The sequence below is a fragment of the Apodemus sylvaticus genome, chromosome 7 (assembly GCF_947179515.1).
Source record: "Apodemus sylvaticus chromosome 7, mApoSyl1.1, whole genome shotgun sequence".
In the NCBI taxonomy this organism is placed as follows: domain Eukaryota; kingdom Metazoa; phylum Chordata; class Mammalia; order Rodentia; family Muridae; genus Apodemus; species Apodemus sylvaticus.
The window spans coordinates 44686636-44713123 of NC_067478.1; the positions used below are offsets into that span (position 1 = coordinate 44686636).

The window sequence follows — 26488 nt, forward strand, 5'->3', positions numbered from 1 at the left end:
AACCAGGTCATAATACATCATCAAGAATACATACAATTTTAGAAAGCAATAAAAGAATAATAAACTAAGAGAAGCCAAGTTTCAGAAAGAAATGATGAGGAACAAATGTGCAGAGGAGTGTATGTCCCTAGAAGGGCTGACTATGTGCAGAGAAGTATATATATATCTGTGCCTGATGAGGGTCACCTGATGACAGAAGAAATCTGAAAAATAATTTTAAAAAATTAAAATATATATATATATATATATATATATATATATATGCATATATATATATATCTGTGCCTGATGAGGGTCACCTGATGACAGAAGAAATCTGAGAAATAATTTTAAAAAATTAAAAAATAAATAAAAGTAAATTTTTAAAAAGCCTTTTAGAAAAGTTTCATAACTATCCAAGCTAAATCATCACAGTTAGACACTGAAAAAGTAGGGTCAGATTGTAATAGGAAAAGGTGAGGCGGCTTAAGTGCTGCTTAGTGCGTGTAAGTGCAGGTGTAATGGAAGAGAGTGAGCTAAACGGCCGCCAAGAGACAAGAAGGAACGCTCAACACACTTAGATCTCTCTGAGGCCCATCAGATGCCTCAGCATCAAAAGGCACTTGCTATGCAAGGCTGGAGAACCAAGGTAGTGCTGGAATCCACATAAATGCCGGAGAGGACCAAGTCCACAAGGCTGACCTCTGACCACAGAACATGTTATTTCACATGTGCGTGCACACACACAACATAATTATATTTTTTTTTTAAATTTTTAATCTAGATGTCTTGCAGTATACCTAAAATTCTAAATGAAGGACAAAGGGAGGTGACCAGTTATCACTATGACATCAAGTGGTAGATTCCTTCCTAAGAACATAGGCTAATTCCCTCCTGTCAATGTCACATGAAGTGACAGGTTTCTTCCTAAGAACCCCCCTTCACTATCATAAGAAGTGGTAGACTTCTTGCCAAGACACAGAAGATGAGGTAGTGGATCCCTTTCCTTCCAGAACAGCAACAACAAAATAGTTAAAGCAAAAGAAAAACTCTTGAGTCAAATTCACATAATTTAAATATGTAAACGAGGACTTGCAAAATACATTAAAGAAGATTAGAAACGGGGAAAAAAAAGGAGTTGTATAATTTTTCTCTCTCTGGGCCCTGTAAAAAGATAAAATAAACCAAATAAAAGGAATATGTTAGCTTGAGTTAACTGAGCAGATACAGTATTTCTGTCATGTATTTTAGAAGAATGCAAGTATGTACATATGGGAGAAATGCCTAGGCATCTTATAAAACATGGTCTAAGCTGAAACTCAGCAACATCTGTAAAACTCTCAAGTGATAACTTTCAGAGCATAAAATACTTTCATTGTAAAGGTATCCTGACATGAGGCATCTGTTCTCTAGGAGGGGATCAGGCCCGGGGATGGATTACAAGGGAGCCGCTTCCTAGCTGAGTGACTCAGAGGTTCCGACTTCCTGAGACTCAATTTCCTTCTCCCTAAAACAGTTAATGATAATTCCCACCAAACACACCATAACCGCAATGGTTAAATAGGGGAAGGAGTCCAATAACACAGACACCAAGGAAAAGCTCCACACTCTCCGGTGATCTACTTCTACTGCCAATGGCTGCTATACGTTCCAGGTGCACACAAACAAATCATCACAAATCACTCATTTCATCGCATCTCAAAACTATGTCAAACATCTGCTCACTCTCTGCTTGGGAAGCCGTGAGCTGGGTGAGAAACTCGAGGGCTAGAGGCAAAATCCAGCTGCCAGAGCCGCAGCTGGTCCTTCCTGGCCATCGGCATCCCTTCCCACCTCGCATCCCGCCGCCTCCAAACTCAATTTCCTCCCTGTAAAACAGACCCTGGTGTCAACTTAGAACCGCTGAGAATAACCAAGAGGATTTCCATAAGGTGTGCGGACTTTTGACCACTTCCATATATCTCTCACTGGGAATGGGGCTGCTACGTCCTATGATACAGAATATATTACACAAAATTAGGTTGAAGCCTAGAGGTGTTATCTCAAACACCTCTAAACCCAGACCAAAAGTAAAACAAGTGGCAGGACTGGCATCCCCAGTCCTTTGACTCCCTACAGAAAGTATAAGTTCATGTACTCTTTTTTTCATTGAAAGATCAAATACCACAGGCTATTTTAAAACTCAATGAGATCGTTGGTAACTATATAAGGAGCACCTACTATACCGTACTCTTCATGGAGTAGGATGGCTCCGCATAAAGTCACTTGCAGTCAAGCCTACTGGCCTGAGTTCAACTCCTGGTACCCACCACAAATCATCCTCTTATGCACTCCCAGACATGCTCTCATATACATGCACACACTAGATAAATAAATAAACAAACAAAGAATATAGTTTTAGACACTATTCATAGCTAGTTCAACCTAGGGACCTAAGAATACCTAGCTGGCCACGGGGTCACAGTATAGCACTGAGTGAAGCACCCATACTTCAAGACAGCAGACAAGAAGGTGAACCCTTCCCTGTTGAGACTCCCATTGGTACCTCAACTGACTGGACACAACCAAGACAGAAACAAGCAAACAACACAGGAAAGATAACCTGACAGGTAAGGCCCAGTCTACCATCACTTTCCTGTTCTGGACCTGAAAATACTGCTGTCAGACAGGGATGGGCAGCCCTGATCAACCTCTCTGTAAAGTCAAACTACATCACAACCAACTACAAATACATGAGACTCAGTCTCCCAGCTCCTAATGAAAAACATAAATTTCTTCCAGACAGTTAAGTCTAAAATTATTTATTCAATTACCTTTTCCATATTCACTTCCACAAAAGCTTTTAATATTAAAAAACAATTTTTCAACAGTTTAAAATGCCTTTCCTTGAGGTAGATAATGAGAAGAATAAACCACTTAAAAGTTAAACAGAACACTTTAAATCAATAATAACTGTAAAACTAAATACCTTTGTGTTGCTGAAGACACATTATTTCACCCAGTAACTCTTTGACTACAACTTTTACTTTCAGAGACGAGATTCCTGAGTAGCTGAGTTCAATCTAATTGAGCGTCCATACACTAATATACAAATAAATAAACCACTTAGGGTACAGCATAACACATACCCTAGAATACACCTAGTGACAGAATATTTATTCAGAACTGTAATATAAAATATAAGTAACTTGCAATGACAAAGCCAGACACCACTATGGAAACGTAATGATCTCCACCCTAAAACCCTGCCTAAGAGAGGCCTCTAGTGGCTACGGTCAGTTACTAACCACCCCACCCACCTCATGAAGATTCAGTGACCATAGTCATTCTCAATGCTACCATCTTTGCCCTCTTTTCTCTCTATAACCTCTCTAACATTTACTCTTTCTCTGCCCCCACTCTCTCCCATTCTCTACCTTATTCCCTCGGTGGTGCACACATAGCCCCAAGCAAAACATGTAGCTTACAGTCACTGAATTACTCAATTAAGTCCAAAAGACCAAATTCTTTTAAATGCATATGAACCAATGAGCAGTGCTTGTTCACCAGGAACTCTGGGGAGGGAAGCACTCAGGTTCCCATGGATACACAGTGTAGCCATGAGGCTCAAAGCTCCAAAATTTAATGACTACTCAGCTCATGGCGGCAACCTTAATTTTTAAAAATGGCATCAAAGGTGATCGAAACCAGCCCAATGAAAATGATGTTTTCAAAGGTTGCAAAGTTAGGGTTAAGTTGATAAGCCTTCAAAAACGTAGGTTTTCCTCTATCAAAATGCACTCATCAACCCAGGTACAAATGGGAGGGCTAGGCCATCTTGGTCCTACCTGCAGCCTCCCTTTTTCTTACTGAGATCTCTCTGCTCCCAAACCCTTCTGTCCCTAACCCACCCTGCCAGCTATCACCTGCCTGGCCTTTAGGACTGCCTAAATACAGTATCCCAGTAGAGTATTTTATGAAAAGAAAAGAAATCGCTGTCTAGAAATGAGGGAAAGAACATTACTAAACCAGGGACAAATGATTTAAGTCATGCTCTATGCCACAAATGAATTACTTCACATTGCTTATCTCCGATGATCACCCAGCTCCAAAACACACACAGCGATGGGTGCCCCTGACCTGAAGCCACAGAACAACTACTCCCATGTGTGGACAACCAGAGTCAGCCATATAACTGATGCTTAACAAAATGGAGAGGGTGAGAGAAGATGCTAAAGAAAAGAAGGCAGAATGGGAAAAATTAAATCTATATTCTTTTGTGATTTTGTTCATTTTTTTTAAACCATAAGAAAAATAAAACACTGTGTCTTAGACAAGGTTTCTATTACTACAACAAAACAGCATGACCAAAAAGCAAGTTGGGGAGGAAAGGGTTTATTTGGGTTCCACTTCCAGCTCACAATATATCATTGGAGGAAGTCAGGACAGGAACTCAAGCAGGACTGCAACCCAGAGACAGGAGCTGATGCAGAGGCCACGGAGGGTGCTGCTTACTGGCTTTCTTCTGCTGACTTGCTCAGCCTGCCTTCGTATAGAACCCAGATCCACCAGCCCAAGGATGGTACCACCCACAATGGGCTGGGCTCTCCCCCACTGATCACTAATCGAGCAAATGCCTTACATTTAGATGGCATGGAGGCATTTCCTCAACTGAGGCTCCATTCTCTGTGATAACTCTAGCCTGTGTCAAGTTAACACAGAAAACCAGCCAGTACACATTGCTTTGGGTTGGGGGGTAGGAGAAGCAAAGGAAGCTGTGACACTATCCTGTACTAGAAAGTTCTCCAAAGAGAAAAGCACTGATTCAACACACAGGGGCACTTATGAAGAATGGAAACCAATCAGCTCGGGCACAGGAAGGCAGGTCTTTGAAAGGGAACCAACTACTAGGATGTGCTCTAGCTATAAATCCCATTGACAGTGGCACACCTGCAGTGCAGACTAGGAAATGAGAGGAGAAATGGCAAAGGACAGCTTGATAGAACGAGGTCTGAATGGTAAAACATGGGCTTCTGATTTATTAGAAGATGCCATAGACCAGTCAGTCTTCTTTGACCAATGCACATGTCCCAGGTACAAAGTGTGACCATTGGGATCTCAAGCCTATATAGGCAAAAACACACGGTGAAGTCAACATGAAAATTAGAATTAAAAAGCAAAACCTAAAAACTAAGCACAGAAAGGTATTTTTAAAACTCATCAGGACCAGTCTGTGCTGCCAAAAATTCTTAATGTGTGGCCTTCCACTGGAGTACAGTCGACTTACCAGGAGCCACACTGTTGGAGAAAACCTACTCTCCCTCTTGCTCCCAGCCTCTTACAACTGCCAGCAGTTGGGGGGTGGGGGGCAAGGAGTATATAAATATATATAAACATACATATAATATATAGAGATATATATTAATTAGTGCTAAGCACCCTGTTTTCTCTTATTCTCTGAATCCTGGCTAATGATGGCTCTCTGTATTAATTGTTTTCTACCATAAATTAAAACTTCTCTATGAGGGTTGAGAAATGCACCAATCTATGGGTAAAAATAATAAGTCACTATGTCCATGTAGCAGAATAATAGTTAGTTCTCCCAAAGCTGGCATTCTCGCAACCTTTACAGATACTTCTTAGGCAAGTCACATGAAAACAATCTGTAGATATACTGCTATAAAAGCGTGGGGTAAGGTCCTCCTCCCCTTCTAAGGTAGAAGAAAATTATGTTGTACTTTAGCAGATCTGAGTCTAGTAAGAACTTTTGCGGACCCAGTCAACATCAGTAAAACACTTGACTTGGTCACAAGTACTTAGTATCTTAGATCCTTGTATAGCTGTATCTTAGATCCTTGTACAGCTGGTCAAAACCTAGTTAAAACACAGCTACCCTTATTTGCAATGATGTCTTACCCAATTGTATTTTCAGTGTGGACAGTATTTCAGCTTGGAGATACAAGGTACGGTCCTGATGTGACCAGGAAAGTGTTCTGTGTTTTGATATATAACTGGGTAAATTATTTTTAGAATTTTATTTAACTGTATCTATGTCATCTACATTCAAAAACGATTTGTAGCACCTTAGGGCAAAACACAAATATAATAACATACCAAATTAGTATCATGAGATCAAAGAGACAGCCAGAGGAAGAAAGGAGAATTATCTATCAATTCCTGTAAAGAAAGGATATGTCTATCAATTCGGTTTTTCCTGCCTTTATCAGATGCACTAGTTGCATCCTAGATTGTTGAGTCCCTGAAAGCTGAATTTGCCTCAGGAAGATGAAAGACAAGACCAGAGTTGTCTGCCAAACGAGGCCTCTGGCTTGTCAGCCTCATTATCTTGGTTCTGGGTTGGATTATTTTTATCCTGCTGACTCTCTGGTTGATGGCCCTCCAGTTTGACAGTGTAGCCAGCTTGGCATTCCTGAATGACTTCGGTCTCTTTATGACTCTCTTCAGTGCCTATCTTGGTATAATTCTTGCTTTCCTTTCATGATACCAAAGGGAATGTTTTGACACTAAGCCTTCCCCTTCCCCTCCCCCCCCCCCGGGGAAATTAGAAATGATTGTGTGTGTGTGTGTGTGTGTGTGTGTGTGGTATGTATTATAAATGTATGTATTTGTGCTACATGTGTGCCTGGTATCCACAGAGGCCAGAAGAGAGAGTACAATCTCCTGTAATTGGAGCTACAGGCAGTTTTCGAGAGACCATGTGGGTGCTGGAAAGCAAACTTGGGTCTTCTGCAAGAACAGCGAGTGTTCTTCTTACCCTCTGAGACAAAGACTCAGGATCCTAGAAATGATCTGAAAAAAGATGGCCCTACAACCACAGTAGAAGCATACTAAAAATAAAAGCTTTGTTTTTTGTTTTGTTTTGCTTAATTCAAGTTAAGCTTTTCCTCTTCTTTATGAAGTTTATAGATACCAAAATGTAGTCATATTTTTAGTGTGTGTGCATGTATGTGAGTATATGTACGTGTAGGAGTGTGTATCCTCTGGTCTGCACAGCAGAGTTCTGAATGTTGCCCAGGGAATCCAATCACAGCACCAGAGTGCATCAAATAAACCTTTATGATTAAGGAAAAGTATTAATTTATGAGACGAACTCTACTATCTACCTTTGAGATTATATAAGTGAACTATAACATGTTTGTGACAATAAGCAGGGGTGTGTGTTATAATCTCTAGTGTAGTGAGTGAAATAATAATAAAACTGAAGATCTAGCAAGCTAGTAAAAACTGTAAATTACAAATAGCTGGTCATCCCAAAAGAATGAATGAAGTATGTACAAAAACAGCTGGGGTGCATATAAAACAGACAGAAGATGATGGATGTAAACTCACATAGAAGCAATTAAATAAGTATAAACAGATTAAATAATCCTAACAGTTTTATGAATAAATTCTGGATAAAATTTCTATTAAAAACAAAAATTGCTTAGAATTAATAAATAAGGAATTAGAAAAGCTTCATTGTCATTATCTGTGTTAGGCACTGAGTTCATTCCCACTAACCATCTGTAAGAAAAGCCTATGCCCACGTGTCTTCCCTGTGAGTGCTTCATAAGAGAAATGGAGCCAGAAAAAAAATCACACGGAATCATCTTATTAACAACCTAAAAACACAAAATAAAATAAACTGTAACACAGATAAGTCTATATATAAATATACATGTAGTTTAAATGAAATTTCTCATCTGTGCTGACAACACTCCTTCCAAGATCCAAAAACCCTCTGACAACAAAGCCCAGGACCAGACACGAGAAGCCCTCTTTTGAGTCATTGGTCAGGTTGTCCAAGAGACTCTTAAAGCATCACAGAGTATTCCTATTGCCCTTAGTGGCCCCCACAGAGGTGGAAGATAAGTCTCTATTGCTGAAGACCCCATCAACTTCAGAAACAGGGTCCAGAGGTCCCTGAGTTAGAAATGATGCCACCTCTATGAAGATTAGCTTTCATGATACCAGGAGGCACCACGCCATCTTCCAACAGAGGGAAGCAACCTACAGTCAACAGTTACGATGCCCATGAACCACAACAACAGGCTACAACAACAGAGTTAGGGTTTATGCTGCAGTATAAGCCTCAGGGTGCAGGACAGGCTCACACATCTTGGCAATAACCAACAGCAACTCTAGCTGGACTTAAGGCCCGCTCAACAAGAAGAAAGTCAGGCCTGGTACTAGAAACCAAGCTAACTACCCAGGACTATTGAAGTCATGGGTCTGGGAGGAGAACTTACAACCACGACTTTCCTAAGCCAGGATAATCCCTAAATATGTTATAAATATCTGTTCTTACACATAGAGATACATGGAAGTCCTTACCCATTATGAAGAAAGTTTCTCTTTGCATCAGTTGGAGAGCACAGCAGAAAGCCACAGCCAACCAAAACAGAGTTATGGAGTCCCGATAAATGCAGCTACAAAAACAGCTCCCACGCCTTAGACTCAGGGAGCGTTGTAGAGGTGTGTACAGAGAGAGGGTAAAAGCCAGAAGAACGGGGAGTTGATTGCGAGACTGTCTCTCAATTAATGTCAGAAGCTACACCTATAAAATCCCACCAACATGACAGGGCAAATGACCAAAAGTGAGCCGCAAAGGACAAGAGGCATCCGAATGAGGACTGGTGGGAAGGGCAAGAGGCCTCAGCCCAAGAGGAACAAGTTCAGGCAACTAAGGAATGACAAGAGCAGGAGAAATAATCTTCTCAGGGAAGAGCATACCAATTGAAACATATATACATTCAAGTCCATTATACAGACTGAGGAGGTTGTATTTATATTTTTTAGGACTATATATGGATATACATATGTATTTGTATGCAGAAATAATTGATGAAAAATAGGCCATAAATTTGAAAGACAGGAGAGTTATAAAGGAAGATTTGGAGAAAAGAATGAGAGATGGAATATGATGTAATTATATTATAATAAAATATTTTAGAAAGCAATTACAAAGGGAGGAGCCAGGCTGGGTTGGGACAGAAAGGGAATGACTCTAGGAGGAGTTGAGGGGGTGAGTAGGATCAAAAGACAATACCTGAAATTCTCAAAAGAACTAAAAATATTTTTAAAATTTAAAAATAGTAATCATAAAATACTCTAAATCTTAGGGTTTATTTGCTATAGCAACAAATACAAGAAAAAGAGAGAGAGAAGTACCTGTAATTACTATTTAGACTTTAGTAGATGAGATCATCACAAAACAGAGGATCTGGCTTTCCCTTGAGCGCTGATGTAAGAACTGGCACTCTATAAACTACTCAGAAGTCAATGCGTAAGATACCGGTTATAAACTCAGCTCTATTCTTCAAAGACAACTACACAGTTTTACTTAGTAATAAGGGCATCAGCAATCTAACCTAAATATCAGGACCGAAACTATAATTCAGAGTAGCCAGAATCTCACAACATAACATTCAGTTTGTGAGCCACAGGAACAATATGATATAACTAGGGTAATTTCCTAAATAATAAATGTGGTTGATTATAGAGAAAAAGACTTTCAAAAGTGGAGCCAAACCCTTTAACTCACTAACTCAAGCCAAGCTTGCTGAACCTAACCAGTGAGAAGTCAGCTGCACGGTGACTTCAGTGGTCCTGACACTCTCTTTATGCCACTGCTTCCCACAGAAGTCAATGTGAGTTTCCTGCAAGGCCAACATTGGGCTATTTTAAACAGAGAACACCATGGGAGGACAAAGACAGTCTAAAGGGATCTGTTTGTTTGAACATCAAGCTACAGCACCGATACCATTCACATCACAGATTTAAAACTTTAAATCAGTGGAAAACGCTCATGCAACTCACAATTTCAAAATAGTTCTTTTCAAGTATCCAAAAAAAGTTGACAGAAGGCTTTAGGGAAACAGTGATGCATCCGTTATAGATTTATACCTTGCAAACTGTATCCACATCCCAAGGCACAATCGTCCGCAGATCGATGACTTCACACGACACTCCAAGCTTTTCGTGGGCCATGGAAGCCACCTCCCGGATGACATGAACCTGAAAATGAGGGAAAATACAGAGAGAATGACTGGACCAGCTTGGAGCTTAAAGACCAGCTGAATGTCAGCATCATTCGTAAGGATACTGTCTGCAGGGGGAGAAATGATCTGCAGGGAGAATTCATTAGTGTTGACCACCAAGCCACAGAAAAGTATCAAGGACAAAAGTCTAGACAGCAATTAGAAAAAAAATGCCAGGAGAAAAAGAGAACTATTCATTCCAAAAGCTCAGAAGGCAAACAGGGGCAGAGGCAAAGGCAGGATGAGCAGAGAGAGAGAGAGAGAGAGAGAGAGAGAGAGAGAGAGAGAGAGAGAGAGAGAGAGAGAGAGAGAGAGAAAGAGAGAGAGAGAGAGAGAGAGAGAGAGAGAGAGAGAGAGATCCCACACACCAATAACATTTAAAGAAAGGGGGAATCAGAATAATAGTTCTAAACATGAAACAGATAAAGAAACTAAAAAGGGGGAGAAAGTCAGTAATCCCAAAAGGTTTCATAGACAGAGTAGAAAGTACTCACACTCAAATAAGAAATAGCTACTGGGTTTAACAACTAGGAAAGGCACCAGAGAGATGACTCAGTGAGTAAGAGAACCTGCTGCTCTTTCAGATAACCTGGATTCAATCCTTAGCATCATACATAATGGCTGCCAGCCAGATCAGAGACAGACAGACAGACAGACAGACAGACACACAGACAGAGTGGAGAACTACAACACCAAGCCCTGCTGCTACAGCTGAGGCAAATCCAATGAAACTATCACTAGGAAAGAGAAAGGTAGCTTAAGACACCGAATTCTGTCACAAGATAACAGAGGTAGTCCATGAGGCCAGCAAAGCACTCATGAGAGAGAGCAAAAGATAGGATGAGAAAGATCTCAGTGCAACATGTAACACATATATGCAATAGTGATCGATTGGAAACAAAGGCATTCTTAATGGGCACGGCTGTGTGTACCCATTTAATATCTCAGTATGACTGAACAGGTACCTCCGGTCACAAAATGAGAAAATGCCAAGGAAGGAAAGTGCAGCATAGAGAACAAGTTAATAAAATTGTGTTGCTTGTAAGCTGGGCACAGCAGCAAGCCTGTAATCCCAGCACTTGGGAGGTGCAGTCAGGAGGAACAGAAGTCCAATTGCACCATCAGCTGCTTAGCAAGTTCATGGCCTGACCTGAACATCATTAAGACTCTGTTTAAAGGCAACCATGGCTGAACAAGGTGCAGAAGATAAGTACTCGATAAGTCCTCAGCCTTAAGTAAGACTTTCCACCTGAGGCTCAGGGCCAATGTAGAAGAGGGGTCAGAAAGAACTGGAAGCTGGCAGAGGAGCTGTAAAAACACCATCTTCCTCGCAAGACACATCGAAACCTAGAATTTAGAACAGCTAAGGATGGCTTCCCTTGCTCCTCACAAGAATCGGCCTATCAATGGCCGGACATGAACAGAGGAAGAGATTAGGGCTGCCACATCACACTGTGGAAACATTTACTACTGACAAATTGATAAGGAGGAGGAATCACTGCCTTCAGTTGGGAATTGTAACGCAAACTAGGCTCCAATGGATAGTTCCAATCGATCACTCACACAGCGATCCCTGTGGTTAAATTAACTGGGTCACAAAAGTCAGAAATCTAGGAACAACACTGAGGCGCATAAAGGAGAGGCTGTGATAAAGATGAAAGAGAGAAGAAAGAGGGTTAAGAAGTGAAAGTAATCAGAGCGTGTGTGTGTGTGTGTGTGTGTGTGTGTGTGTGTGTGTGTGTGTGTGTGAATGAAAGTTTCAAAGCAGAAATTAATCAAAAATAAAAATAAATAAATAAAGCTCTCTTTTAAAAAGAAGTTGGATTGCTTAATTAAAATGGGTTCAGAGTAGATCATATAGAGTAGAGCAGTCTCCTCAGTCTGCACACAGATGCACATGTGCACTGCAGTAATAAACTATCGATTAACTTGATAGGAGTCATCATTTAACCATATGTACATATGAGAAATCGTCATGCTATCCACCTCAAATTATTCTTATCTGTCAGTTACACCTTAATAAAGTTGGAGATGAGGATGGATAGCATTAGCACAAAGAGACTATCTGAGACATGAAGCACACACCAGAATGACAAACAAGAGTTTCTCAGGGCAGTGTGGACTCAGCAGGCAGTCAGCATTACTGACCTGAGTACCCCAGGCAACCAGAGTCACATCGCTGCCCTCCTGGATGACTTCAGCCTGAGACAAGGGGATCTTGTAGGGTTCTACTGGGACCTGTTCCACTAAATACATAATGAGAGAAAAACAAAAGTTAATTAATGTTCCCAAAGTGACACTTGTGTCTTAAAGAATATAAGACATCTCGCTATGACAGGGTCCCGTTGTTGAAAGCTTCATGTAAAAATATAAATTTTATTATATAGCTCCATGACATCACAGCCCAGATAAATATATGCAGCATTTGAAATATATCATCTATCCTGAAACATGAAAGACCACAATAAATCTTAATGGTGCATCGTCCAACCTAACTCATCAGAACTGGCAAAGCATAAGACTGAGAGTAGACAGTGAGAGTTGAGGCGTGACGATGAACGAGGGAAAAGGACTGTGGTGGGTGGAATTCTCTGCACTGCACAAATTTAAAACTGTTATTGTTATAATGTCTATACATTTAGGTCCAGTGAAATGGTTCAGCACGTGAAAGTTCTTGCGGCACAAGCTGGACGACCTGAGTTCAATTCCATGAACGCACATAAAGGAAGGGGGAAGAAGAAAAGCCACTAGACAATGTTGCCCTCCTGCTCCACGAACACACAGTGTCATGTCCAAACAAAATCATTTATAAGTTAGTTTTAAAGGAAGCTCAAAAATTATTAACAAATTTCCTAAAAGCCTATGTCGCTGTTCAAGTACAGTCCTCAGACCAGTTTTCTTTCAAGCAGGAAATGTGTGACCATTTGAAACACAGAGGAAACACATAGTAGAATTACGTTTATTGTATTTCATTTTCGTACTTTGCATCGATGAAAAAATATCACCCAGAAGTGACCAACAGATGGAAAATGGACAGACAGACAGACACATTTGACCAGGGGACTAAATTCTCTGAGTCTGTTAACCATTATGAAAGTCTGGACCAAACCAAGGATACCTGGCCAAAGATAGCACCCTGGCCCTCTGCCGTTACTTCAAGCTCTAGCAGCAAGATCACAGGCCAGCAGAAGGGACAGGAAACCAGCACACATTCTAGTCTGCCTGTGAACCAGGGAGGGACATGCAAGAACCCTGTCTTCCCATCTCGTAAATCAATTGTCAGCTGGTGAATAGCAAATCCCTGGAATGAGGACTCCAAGGCTGGCGCACTGGCACGACGGCTTGGCATCTTGGCACATCTTCGTTGAGAAATTGCCAGCAATGACTGCCTTGTTGTCTTAAATAAATTACCCAGTACAATAAGGCCTCATTATTTCAGCAATTAAGGAACAGCGTGGCACACAATGCTTTATTCTCTCTCTCTCTCTCTCTCTCTCTCTCTCTCTCTCTCTCTCATTGTCTCTCTCTCTCATTCTCTCTCTCTCATTCTCTCTCTCTCTCTCTCTCTCTCTCTCTCTCTCTCTCTCTCTCTCTCTCTCTCTCTCTCTCTTTTACATCATACAAAATATGGGACTCAGGGAAAGGCATATTAAGACCAAATTGGGAGCCATAAACCCTCTGTAGGGGGCAAGTGAAGTCTGGGGTAAACATTGAGAACCAATGTCTCAGCACACAAGCGTGCCATTTTCCCCCCTACCCCCCCACCCCGGCCAGGTATGTCTCAAAGGGATGGCAAAGCCTTCCACTAGTCCAAGTGTGACTGCTCACAGTGTGTCCAGAAAATGTCCACTTTCTATTTTCTAACCCCTGCCACCATGTTTACAGCTTGAAGATTATTCCCGTGTATAATCTACTAATCCTACCAAAATTAGATAAATTGGACTCCTTATTCAGCTATACACAAAAACCCTGTTCAACAGTGTATACTAAACAGGATGAGCTTCAGGATGCTGCAGTTTCTCCATTCAAGAGCCCAAACTACCAGATCCCAGTCTTCTCGTATGTCTTGTCTATGTAAGCCCACGCTTCATTCTCTCACCATCCCAGTCAGGTCAGTCCCTGGAGCTATGCTGAATGACGCAGATCTCTTCAGAGTTCTTCACAGCTTTGCATCAGTTTAAACGTAAGCACTTGAACATGCTCATCTGTAAATGAGCCAAACCAGACAGACAGACGAGCCAGTGAAAATCCACAGGTACTCTGTGGTCATATTAGTTTAAATGATAACATATTCCAGAAGGTTATTTCAAATTTGTAAGCATGCATTCCTACGTGCTATGTGCTTTCTGAAAAAGAGCAGGCAGCAGGAGTCGGGACTCTGGCATCACATGCGCTGGCTCAGAGCACACACACCACCTATATCCATTCCCCTCTCCCTCATGCTGATGGCATACGCATCCTAATGAGCCGTGCAGAGAAATCCTCAGCACCAGCTCCACAGCGATGGTGGGCAGCACAACTGAGAGACCAAGAGGTCGTCATGAAGCCTAACAGAGGGCACAATTATTGGGCTTGACAGATTTCATAAACAGATACTGTAAACCTCTCTTACACATGAGAACATGCACGCCTAGCCCATGTTCACTTATAGACTCACAGCATGAATACGTTCATTTTATTTCCAAATAGCTCATTTCATTTCCCTTACTGTTTCTCCAATTTTCTTCTAATAAGCCATCTTAAACAGATTTTTGTAAGAAACAAAATACATAATAATAGATACACTATGCATAATATAGTCAGTTAACAATGACTAAGCATCTAATATATCTAAGCCTCAAATAAAGACACTGGATAAAAAAATAAAATAAATAAATAAATGAAAAAAACACTGAAGAAGTCACTCATACTATTGAAAAATGAAACCTTCTTTGGGAATTATAAAGATAAAAGATACTATTAGTATTAGCCAAAAAATAAAAACATTATATCGACAACCTATCACCAGCCACTCTGGGAGTCTAAGAGGAGGCAACAGCCCACTTATGGAAATTAAAGAGATCTCACCAAGTATGGCCCAAGTAGGGGAAGTCTTGGAGACAGAGGTGGTTGGCATGAGAGACAATAAAGAAAGATTCTGGTCTAGAGAGCTAACCCCAAGACAGCCAGGACTACATAAAGAAAAACTATCTCAAAAAAAAAAAAATCTGAGAGGAAACAAAAAGCATGGACATATACAGCAAAGAATACACGGGTATCCAAGAAAATAGATATTTCAGATGAGGCAAATACTGAAACCTCTGAGTTATCATTCCCTGTATCCCTTGAAAGACCTGCCAATGCCTTTTGATTTCCTAGGCTAATTATTTGTGTACAAGAAATTCAGCACTGATCATCATGCTGCAAATTCCCCTTGAGGTACATGATGACCATTTCAGATATATAAGGATCATCGATCCTTCCCCACACATTGAACTTCGAGAATGACAGTTTCCCCACAAAAGTGAAACACGGGTAGAGTTTTATTATACCTGACGCCCTGACAAGACATAAATGTTTCCTGTCTTTAAAAAGTACTGTGCATTTCTGGAATGTTAGCCTATGGTGCCTGATGATGAAATATACTCAATGTCTGCATAGCATCCTGAAAACAACCTGCTTCACCCATCAGTTCCACGGGAGAGGGCTCCATCATTATCTCTGCATCTAATTTGGTAGTCTCTTACAAATCATCATATTACTTTTGTGTCCCAGGATCCCACCTGTGACTATGGAAATATCACAGCAACAAGAGGATACATTATCTCAATCATGACAGACATCTTCTGCATTCTGAGGAAGAAGACAACATTACAATCTACAAAATTTCACTAACCCCATCATTAAGGCTGCATAGGACATTTATATTCTAGGAAGAATTACTCTTGCCCACAGGGCCATTTGCTGTGTATATCTCAGAGGCACTGTGGATTATTCCCTTTTTGAAATGTTAGTACAAATAATGCAAATGAAGCTATTAGAAAGCAATGCACCTGTAGGTGGAACAGAGCCATGCTTAATTCTGTATCTGTGATCTCTTTGTATCCTGGACAAACTTAACTGCAAAGATGGGAAGATACAAAGCTCGTATCTATGCATGGTAGACAATGATACCCTTGAGACCTGACTATTAAATAAAAGCCATCTGAACAAATGCTACAAGAATCCACAAGTATCCTGCATGTGATCAGAATACTTCTCATGTACATACGTGTATATATAATCATTGTAAGGCTGTAAGTGTCTTTATGGATACCATTATTTCAGAAGGTCATGTATTCTTACCATTGAAATGTCACTCAAGAACTTATTGTTTCTAATTCAATGGCAATGTTACTCTAGAAAAGTCTACTCCTTTTTTACCTTAAATGCACCTGATACCACTTTTGTGCACGTGTGAGCGTGTTCATGTGTGTAGTATGGAAACATGTGCATGTGTGAACACGTATGTGGAAGCCAGAATACAAGTCTCAGGTGTTATCTTCCAAAACATAATATACCTCCTTTGAGTCAGGGTTCCTCACTGGTCTGGAACTCCCCGAGTACACGTGACTGGCCAGTGGGCCCAGGATTCCTCCGGTCTCTGCCTCCCCAGGATTGGAATAACAAACATACATCACCATGCCTAACATTCTACATGGGTTCTGGTGATAGAACTCAGTTCCTCCTGGTTTATAACACAATTATTTAACTGAGTCACACACACATGGGGTGGGGGTGGGGCAGGGAGAGAGAGGGAGGGAGAGGGAGAGAGAAGAGAGAGCTCCTGAAATCACTTTTAATAATCACTTAATTGAATAATCACATCCTACATCTCCAGCTTTTCTGCACGAGACAAATTAGAAAGCTTCTCAAGATGGCTGGCAAGCGTGCGTGGCAAAGGCAGAAGTGATAAAACAGCGTCTATCTGCTCTTTGCAAGACCAGCAATTAACCTCCTTACATTTTGCAGTCTTGTTTGACATAACAAAGGAAAGCTTTCATGGGACTGAGACTTCATAACACAGTGTAGTGAACTTTAACCACGGCTCCAGCCCCTTTCATCTTCGCAGTTACTCGGAGTAATTGTTTCCATGCAATCAGCAGTATGTTACATTCCCAGGTTGGCAACAGTGCTACCTAATCAACTGTACTGACAACTGTTCTTTCTTCTTTAAAACACAGGAATTACTTTGGATATTCCAAATGAGACACACTCATGAAGACTCAGAGCTACCATGCGCAAATAAGAGAAAGCACATGAAGTTTCTAGCTCTGCGTCTGGGTCTCCTCGCATGGAAGGGTTGTTCACATCCATTTACTTACAAATCTCATTTTTCTTAATGGTTGAATGATATTCCATCGTGTAAGTGTACCACATAGAGGTCAGTAAGGGGTCATTAGGAGCAGGGCTTTCAAGGGGGAAGAACACAGCAATATAACTAGTAAGGGTGACTAATAGAACAGGAAGTTAAATGGGATGGGGTTTGAAAGAGAAAAACCAAAAAAAAAAAGGGATAGATGACTGACAATAAAGATTTTCTGAAAACGACATGAAAAACTATTGCCGATGCTTCCTAAAATATAAGCATTTCATATATTTAAAAAAAATTTAAATGTTGTTACACTTTTCCAGGACAACTATCTCCCTACTAAACACTACAAGCTAACAAATAAAAACCAAATGTCAGGAATGGGTTAACTCTATCAGAGTTGTTGGCCAGTTAGGTCCTATGGACGCTCACATTTTGCAGGTTCTTGCCACCTGAACTGATGGCAAGACCCTGTTGCTGAATATATCACATATTTGTGCCATAAAGCATGGAGAAATCACACAGGTACTGACTGGGAAGCTTAAAACTTCCTGGATAGTTTTTACAAGAAGTTGCTATGCATGCTATGAGAGGAAGAAAGTATAACTCAGTCTTATCCAGACATGCTGACAGGTGCAACAGTGGCACAAACGGCACAGGACTAACCAGCCACTCTCTAATTAGAAATAAGACCTGGTCCCCAACATGGAACCCATATGTACACTGTTATCAGAGCCAAACTCATTGTCTAGACAAGACATAGACCTAGAGGAGGATCTACTCTGACTACTATGATTACAGTATTAAACCAACTCCTAATGATGTCTTGCTATAGTATCTCTCAAACCTCATCAAAGGTTCTTTTTGCAATCCATTGTTGAAGTGTGAATTTCTGGTTTCATTGAAGACTCAGTTATGTCATGATTTTTTCTGGAAGCTGCCTTATGAGAGGATGTTTTGCTGAAAACAGACATGTGGTATTTTTCTGGAAGCTGCCTGGTGAAATGGCATGTGATGTTTTGCTTAATCAGATGCTTGAGAGGACACGTGATGTTTGGAAAGAGTATAACAGACAGTAGACAATGCTCTGGCATTGCTTTGCCTTGATGGTCTTTGCTGATGATGCTCTGGTATTGGTTCGCCTTGCTTTCTTCACTGATCTTCACTTGGAAGATATAGGAAGAAATATACCAAGGAACTTCTGGTGGGGTTCTAGAAGGCTGTTTCTTGCTACTTCAGGGGACATGTGCTGAACCTCAGAGTATTGCAATTTCTTCTGGATCGAGCCACTGCTGCTGATTCGTGTTTGGTGTTCTCCTAGTGGACTGGACTGCTGATGATGAAAACTGGAATTTCCCCAAAGAACTACTTCTAAACAAATCCATGTTCTCCTTCTTCTATTAACCATCTTCCTCACCTTTGGTCAGTGGTGTATAAAGGAGGTTGAAGCATTTGTTTAACAACCCTTATTACAGTAGGTTTTGAAAAATATAAGTCTACAAGTGGTGACTGAAATAGAATTTCATAACTAGTCAAGACGCAGAGAATAATTGAATGCACAGTGCTCAGGCCTAAATTGGACATCTCTACACACTCTCTTCCTGCCAAGTCTCAGGGAACAGAAATAGTAAGAGCCCAAGGTAGAGGCTGAAAGGAAACAATATTTCCACACACACTAGAACAGTTACAAATATGAACTCATAATGGTTGTGACCTGTGCAAGCTCAAATCAAGTCAAAATTCCAGTATGGAGAGGGGAAATGGGTATGAAGTCCCATCCATTGCTGTTACCAAGCTATTGGTAATTTATTGATGCTGAGCAAAAGACAGTTATTGTTAAGGGTGTGGCTCTAGCAGGTCTCACATGCTCCAGTGGGTGGTCACAACCTAACAGTGTCTAGGCAACACCAATGAGACTTGATGAGTTTGGAAAAAAAAGACAAAGTTGAGTGGATATGAAACTGGGAGAAGTTGGGGGAGGGGATGAATATGATCAAAATACAATGTATGAAATTCTCAAAGAAATAACACAATATTTAAAATAGACTACTAATCTCAAATGAATTTTCCATAGCAATGAAAAATATATGAATGTCACACAAGGAAAATAATTGAACACTAAATTTCAGTCACTACACATCAGCAATAGAGAACTGGGAAGTAGAAAATCACTTAACACAAGAATTGAGGTACAAAAAAAGAAAAATGATTGTTACTCCCAATTTAAAATGGGCCACTGTTTTGTTAAGCTGATAAGAAAAAAGCACCAATAAATGGATACATCTTTTCAGAATTTTCATTTTTAATTTAAGTAATTCTGTTTTTATTTAAAATAAAACAAATGGGGGCTATAGGGATAGCCCAGTGGTTAGGAGCTCTTAATGCTCTTGAGTTTGTCTCCCACTACACACATCTGGCAGCTGATAACTGTCTGTAACTCTACTTCCAGGAGACCTTTGTCTGGCCACTGCAAGCACACGCTACACACAAACTCAGGCAGGCACACACGCATACAAAAAACAAAACACAGGCATAATACATCATGTTAGGCTATCCCTAATCTCTGCCACATTCACAATACAGTTCTCAGTCACTTGCGCAGTTATAACCATGGCTATCCACAATACTCCTCAAAACACTGGTTTTGTGGAAAACATACAGCGGAACATCACTCTTAAATGGGTGCAAAAAGGAATTAAACAGTTGCCCCTAGACTCAGGTTACCTCAGTCACAGGGTACATCCCAGTTCGACTCTTTCTTCTGACAGTTAGTAAACCACTGAATACCTCACACATTTCTGGACTTTGCCACATCACCACTAACCTTTAGACATCCTCATCGTCAAGAGTAGTTTTGTGGTGTTTCTAGAACTTTTGCTTGGAACGTTGACTAGGTTGTTTGTTTTGTTTTGTTAGAAGGGTCACGCTATGTATCCCTGTATCCCTGGCTGGCCTTGAACTCACAGCAATCCTCTTTCCTCAGTTTCCCAAATGTTGGGACTGCAGGTATGTGCCACCACATCCAGCTTTCTCGAACTTTCTCAACTGTGGTTACCTATTAGGTAGGAACCAGCATTAGTTTTTATTTTTGTACATGAACAGGCAATAGCAGCTACTGGACCCTGGGGAGAAATTAGCAAGATACTCTTGACTTCAAGCTCCACATACTACTAGGGTGCAACCAAACACTACATGGGGATTAGAGAAAGCAGTTAAGGACTTAATACCAATTTTGTGAGCTTCTAATTTACAGAACAATTTTTATTAATGTCTCAATTCACTGATAATTAATTAAATTAAATTTTTAAAAAATTTAATAAAATTTTAAATAAATTAAATTTTAAAGAAATAATTCTTTAAAAATTTATTTGAAGAATACTAATAGCTTGATCTTTAGTATTTGAATATACAGATTATAGACTTGATTTTTATACAGACACATTTTTAACACAGATGTTAACTTTCTTCCCCTAAATACCTGAATGTATATAAACACATATTTTCTTCAATACTGTTTAAAACAGCCAGAATTTAGAAACAATTTGGTGTTTCTAAGCAGGGTAAAGATGTGGGTATAGTACATAGTTTATGAAGTAAAGATCATCTTCACCTATGTTAACTGACAGAAATATATCCAAATACATGGCAAGATGGGGGCATGGGTCAAGAGCCCCACCCTAACTGAAGAACTATTTGTGGCTGATGGCTTCTAGTGAGGAAGATTCAGTTTTCCTTAAGGGTGTGGTCCCAGGTATGCCCACCATATTACAGTACACAGTCCCACACCAAGGAATATAGAAGGATCACCAGTTGGACCCAGTGATTATTTAAAAGTGGTGGCCATAAGGCTGGGAGGGTGGGCAGGAGTAGGGGTAAATGTGATCAAAACACATTATATAAAATTTTAAGAGAATTAATAGAAATATATTTTAAGGAACAGTTCCTTATAGAAAACATACAGCTTATTCTTTTATCACTTGAGTACACAGACATATATTTATAGATTTTTGTACATTTATAAAAAATTGTTTCACAAAGCAAGTTACAGAAAAGTGTTTATATATTTTTATGTTTTATACATCAGCAAGTATCATCCACCTATTCACCTATGCAGATAAATATAACTCCATAGAAGTTGGGCTAAGGGGGAGAGGGGAGTAAAAAAGTTGGAAGGGAAACTATTTTTATTCTGTATAAAAACTATAGACGGCTACAGAGCTGTAATGGGCAAATTTGGTACAAGGTACAGCGACTCATGATCCTAAACTTTACACACAGGCAAGAAAGCATCACTCTATCATATGGCATAAGCTTGGTCGCTAAGAAGATAACTCACAGAAAGTAAGGACACATGTTCAATGTTCAAACTTAATCTGGAAAGTAAATCGGAAAATTCTTCTGGGCCCAGTGCCACAAACAGCACAGCTTATCAATCAGAGAAAACACGTCAACAAATTCAAAGGTAATTCTGCACTTCAAGTTCACTGAAGACCTTTGATTCTGTTCTCAACATTTTATTGAGGCACTCTCTGCAGCAATGAAATTATGTCCTGTTAACTGCAGATACACTTGTTTTGGATACAACAAAAGTGTTCCTACATGGCTAAGCTAGAAACAGATCTCTGTGAACAATGCATAAGAGAACAGAGACATACAAAGTAAACCACTGTCAGGAAACACATGCTTCCGAAGTGATACACAGATACACAGATTCAGATGAGATAGTGTAGACACTACACACACAGACTGAAATTATATATTCTGATTACACATACAAACACACACACATATAATATATATTGGGGGATAACAAGTAACTATTTTAGATGACTGACATTTTAGGTTCCTAAGGAAATCGATGTTTAGAATCCTTAAAAATCCTTTATTTCAAGAACTATGGAGACAACAGTACTTCAGGTTTGAGGAAATCTCTCTCTGCTAGCAATACAAGTCAGTTTTAAAAACTAACTGGATAAAGTAAAATAGAAGCCCAGTGCATGAGCCTTCAATAAATGATAGTGTGTGCATACAACGGATATGAACTTAAGGTAATACATATGCAACAGAACTGGTTATGCCTTAGATTTTCAAGTCCTTTTTTCTTCATAACCAAAATGCATTTTCCAATTAACTCAGTAGCAGTCAGGTGCTAGATAGAGGTGCAATATAGTAATAATATTTAAAGGTCAGTAGCTTGCTGAAGAGAGAAGTAACCTACTTTCCTTAGTAGAAACAATTTTTCTTACAATAATAAAAGTACTCAGTAATAATAATGATGAACAACAATTCATAAACTGAAAGGCAGGTTCATTCTCTGATTAATGCCCTAATATTGTACACAACTGTACAGAATTATCACAGTGTAATACTAATGACCAATGACTATTTGCACAATGGGCCATGATATAGCAATCCAGATAAACTAGAGGTAGGCGACAACATGGATGAATCTCTGCGACACCAGGTTGGGGAAAAGAAGACAAAGAGAAAATATGAGAGACTCCATTTCCACAAAGCCCAGCTAATCTAACATGAACAGCTAACCTAATCACAATCAGAAAGCAACTAGGCTTCGCACTGAGAAAAGAGATGGGCAGGAAGAAAAGAAGAGGGGAAGGCTTACAGGAGTGATCAAATGCCCTGCATCTTGTTTTATACAGTGGCTACAGGGATGTACGTGGTTGTCAGAAACCCATCAAACCGAACACAATAGCTGTGTGTTTTCTTGTACATAAATTACATCATAACAAAAATGCATGGCTTCAAATTTAACTGTTCAAAAGTGGATTGGCAAAGTAATGTTCTTGAATTCACGGTTTGGGGGGGAATATACTTTAGATAGAATAAATCATTTGATATTTAAATTTTCCATGACAGCTAAGAAATAAGCATTCACAGATGTGTGTTTATAGAACTGTGATTGTGAGCTACAGGAAGGGTAACCAGGCATCTTGGTCTACTGCAGACAGACCCCCAGGGAAGCCCGATTCCACAGCACACTGTTAATAGTACCTGCCTGACCACAGAGTCCCCTGACCCAGAGGACCTAGGGGTCACTTATCTAAAGCAGACTTTCAATGTCAAGAAGTACAAGTACCTTTTCTTTCTCCTCCAACCCACACTGACCAAACAGAACTAAGCATGATCTTTTATTCTTGCTAACATTTTACATCCTGCAATCAAAATCTAAATAGATGGGTTTTCTCTAACGTTTACATCTGAGGACAAAATTAGCTATCATAGAACTCAATCTATAAGAAAAGTGGAAATCAAGGTTAGGGGAAAAATGTTTTTTAAAAAATTAACTATGTAAAAGAATGTAAGGATAGTCACAAACACAAAATATAAGAAATCTTTACCTGCTGCCCGGTAAAGTATTTTAGGTTCAAAAAATATACATGGATTTTTATCTTCTATGCATGACAAGAGAAGTCCCTTGGCCTGGAAAGGGCTTCTGGGTATAACCACCTGTAAAAAACAAACAATTTTAATAAAATACATCCCATTAAATCTACTCCTACGGTTGATACTTAATCAGTCAAGTGTAACTAATTCAACTGGGGAATGGGTATTTGCATTTACTATAAAATTTACCCCTTGCCCTCAGAAAAACATTTCTAAAATGACATGCCACTAGCCAATGTAAAGTGCCACAATCCCCTTCATTCTAATGGTCAAATGGAAACCCGAATTTCCTAAGTGAAAATGCAATCCACTGAACTCTGTGGCCCGTGTATTAGAGCATCCCATTACACAGAGAAGAACATGGCTAGTCCACGGCTCCAGTGCACAGCAAAGGGCTCCAAGAGCTTTAGGAATGAGGAGGAGGTAGACAGGAGGAAATAGATGATGGTAGACAGGAGGAAGTGCATGAGATAACTTGGCAAAGCACTTTGCGTGGTCATTTCATCTCTCCTTCACAGGGACCTCAGGAAGCAGCTACGCCTCTTCTTCCCACTGAGAACCGGAGACTGCAGCATACAGAGAGCAAGGACACTGCCTAGGGTCACAGCGCTTGCCAGAACAGATTCTTACTCTCTCTGGATATAGACTGGAGGCTACACTCTTGACCATCAAATCACAAACTTGCATCTAAATTCTCATGATTGTAAAATAAATAAGAACAAACTTCAGTTTGGAAGGATTATTAAAATAAACATGAACCTCCTACAATGATCAAAGAAGACTCCTTGAAGCAAACTACCTTTGGATCTCAAACACACTATTGTGGTTTTTGTTTGGTTTGGTTTGGTTTGTGAATCTGGAAGTCAAGTCCTTCCTTAGCTTGCACATGCTAGGCAAGCCCTCTACACTGAGCGACACCCCCAGCCCTTGATCTGGTTCAGAGAAAGCAGTACTAGGTAGACCAGGTGGACCTCACACTTTTAACCTTACTGCCTTGAAGGAATTGTGTTCTTTTTATTAAAAGAATTTTGTTTAAAAATAAAATAACATAAATGTCTCTATTAACCATACTACACAATGCCTTTATGCTTCTGTTCTTTATTCTGTCTTTCTGACTTTCTTTCTTTCTTCGTTTTTTGTTTTGTTGTTGTTTTTGTTTTTCTAAACAGGATTTCTCTATGTAGCCTTGGCTGTCCTAGAACTTGGAACTCTATAGATCAGGTTGGCCTCAAACTCATAGAGATCTGCCTGCCTCTGCCTCCCAAACACTGGGATTAAAGGCATGGACCACCACTGCCCTGCCATAAAATTTGTTTATTTGTATTTTATGTGCATGAGTATTTTGTTTGTATATATGTCTATATACACAAGGGTTGGAGTGCCTGCAGAGGCAGACATCTGAGAATTTGAGTAAGTCACCCTGAGATGCTGGGAATTGAACCCCAACAGTCTTCAAGAACAATTACCACTAAGCCATCTCTCCAGACATTGTTTTCTTCATATAGTTATTTTCATTAGCCGTGTGTGTGTGTGTGTGTGTGTGTATTTCAAGTTTAAAAATGAAAAATAGAAAACACAATAGAAGATTAAACATTCTGTTGTTTAAAACCCTAGGATATGATATATACATTAAATATGATCAACATCCAGCTCAAACTCAATAACTGGTATTGCCCCAAAGTGGCTCTGTCCCAAACTGTCACTGCTGGCTTGTATCAGAAAAGCATACAGACTCATTCAACTGAGACAAACCTTATTCTTATGATCCAGCAGAAAAAAAAAAACAAAAAAAAACAATAAGGTAAAAATGTAAACATTTTTACAACTGATTTGTGCTGTGAAAAACAAGCATGCCTCTATGTAAAACATCTGTGTGTTTCTAGAAAGCTGTTTGGTGACTATCAAGAGACAAAACATTTGTGACATTGAAAAGACTTAAAAGCAATCACAAGCATCAGTTACAAATAGGAGACTCTTCCAGTGGACTGAGCAGAGCTACTTTATTCTAGAACAGAAAAGATTCACATCTAGATAACAGCCCTCCCTCCATCTGCTCAAAAACTGAAATCTGAGCTAAGAACAGACTTGGGGTAAATATTGACTAAGCAGCAGGTTTTATTAACAGCACATCAAAAGCAGTTAAACAAGAAAAACCCGTTTGAAAGAAGGAACTAGAACAGTGGAAGAATATCATACTTTTAGAACCTATGCAGTTAATTAATGCCAACTTCTGGTCAGTGCTGCTTCAGGAGAAACAGTCTAGAAAACTGGGCAACGGCAAGTCAATTTAAAAAGAAATGCTACCCCCCCCCTTCTCAAATATAGTTAAGTTGATATCATTTCCAAAGTCCTGATTGTCCTCCTTCAGGTAAGAATGCTGTGGGCTAATACTGACAGCATGAGCAAAGGGGAACAACTAATCATGACCAAATAAATGAAATAAACAAGGATACCTTGATTCCTGGGCAATGGGCAAAAAAGGCTTCAGGACTCTGAGAATGGTAGAGAGCCCCATGGCCCACACAACCCCACGGGGCCCGGATGGTGAGGCTCCCGCAGTTGAAAAGATCGCCTGAGCGGTAGCGATACTTGGCGGCTTCGTTGACAATCTACAGAGAGAAGAGACATGCCACAGTGACTCTTTCCTGCCCAATAAATGTCCTAAAAGCATGACACTGAATCTTCAAATGCATTCCCACTACAAAATGCCAACTGCAAAGCACAAATAGACAACAACTGCTGGGCAGGGCGGAGC

General features: G+C 40.0%; 1 protein-coding gene across 1 annotated transcript in view; it reads right to left on the reverse strand.

Moving 5' to 3' along the window:
- Bckdhb (branched chain keto acid dehydrogenase E1 subunit beta) overlaps positions 1-26488 on the reverse strand; it is a 188072-nt gene that overhangs the window by 103114 nt on the left and 58470 nt on the right. The window contains exons 5-8 of the mRNA XM_052187725.1: positions 26187-26342; positions 23688-23796; positions 12147-12244; positions 9865-9975 (exon numbers count right to left, since the gene is read on the reverse strand). Coding sequence (XP_052043685.1) covers positions 9865-9975; positions 12147-12244; positions 23688-23796; positions 26187-26342 — 474 coding nt within the window. The remainder of the gene's footprint in view (positions 1-9864; positions 9976-12146; positions 12245-23687; positions 23797-26186; positions 26343-26488) is intronic.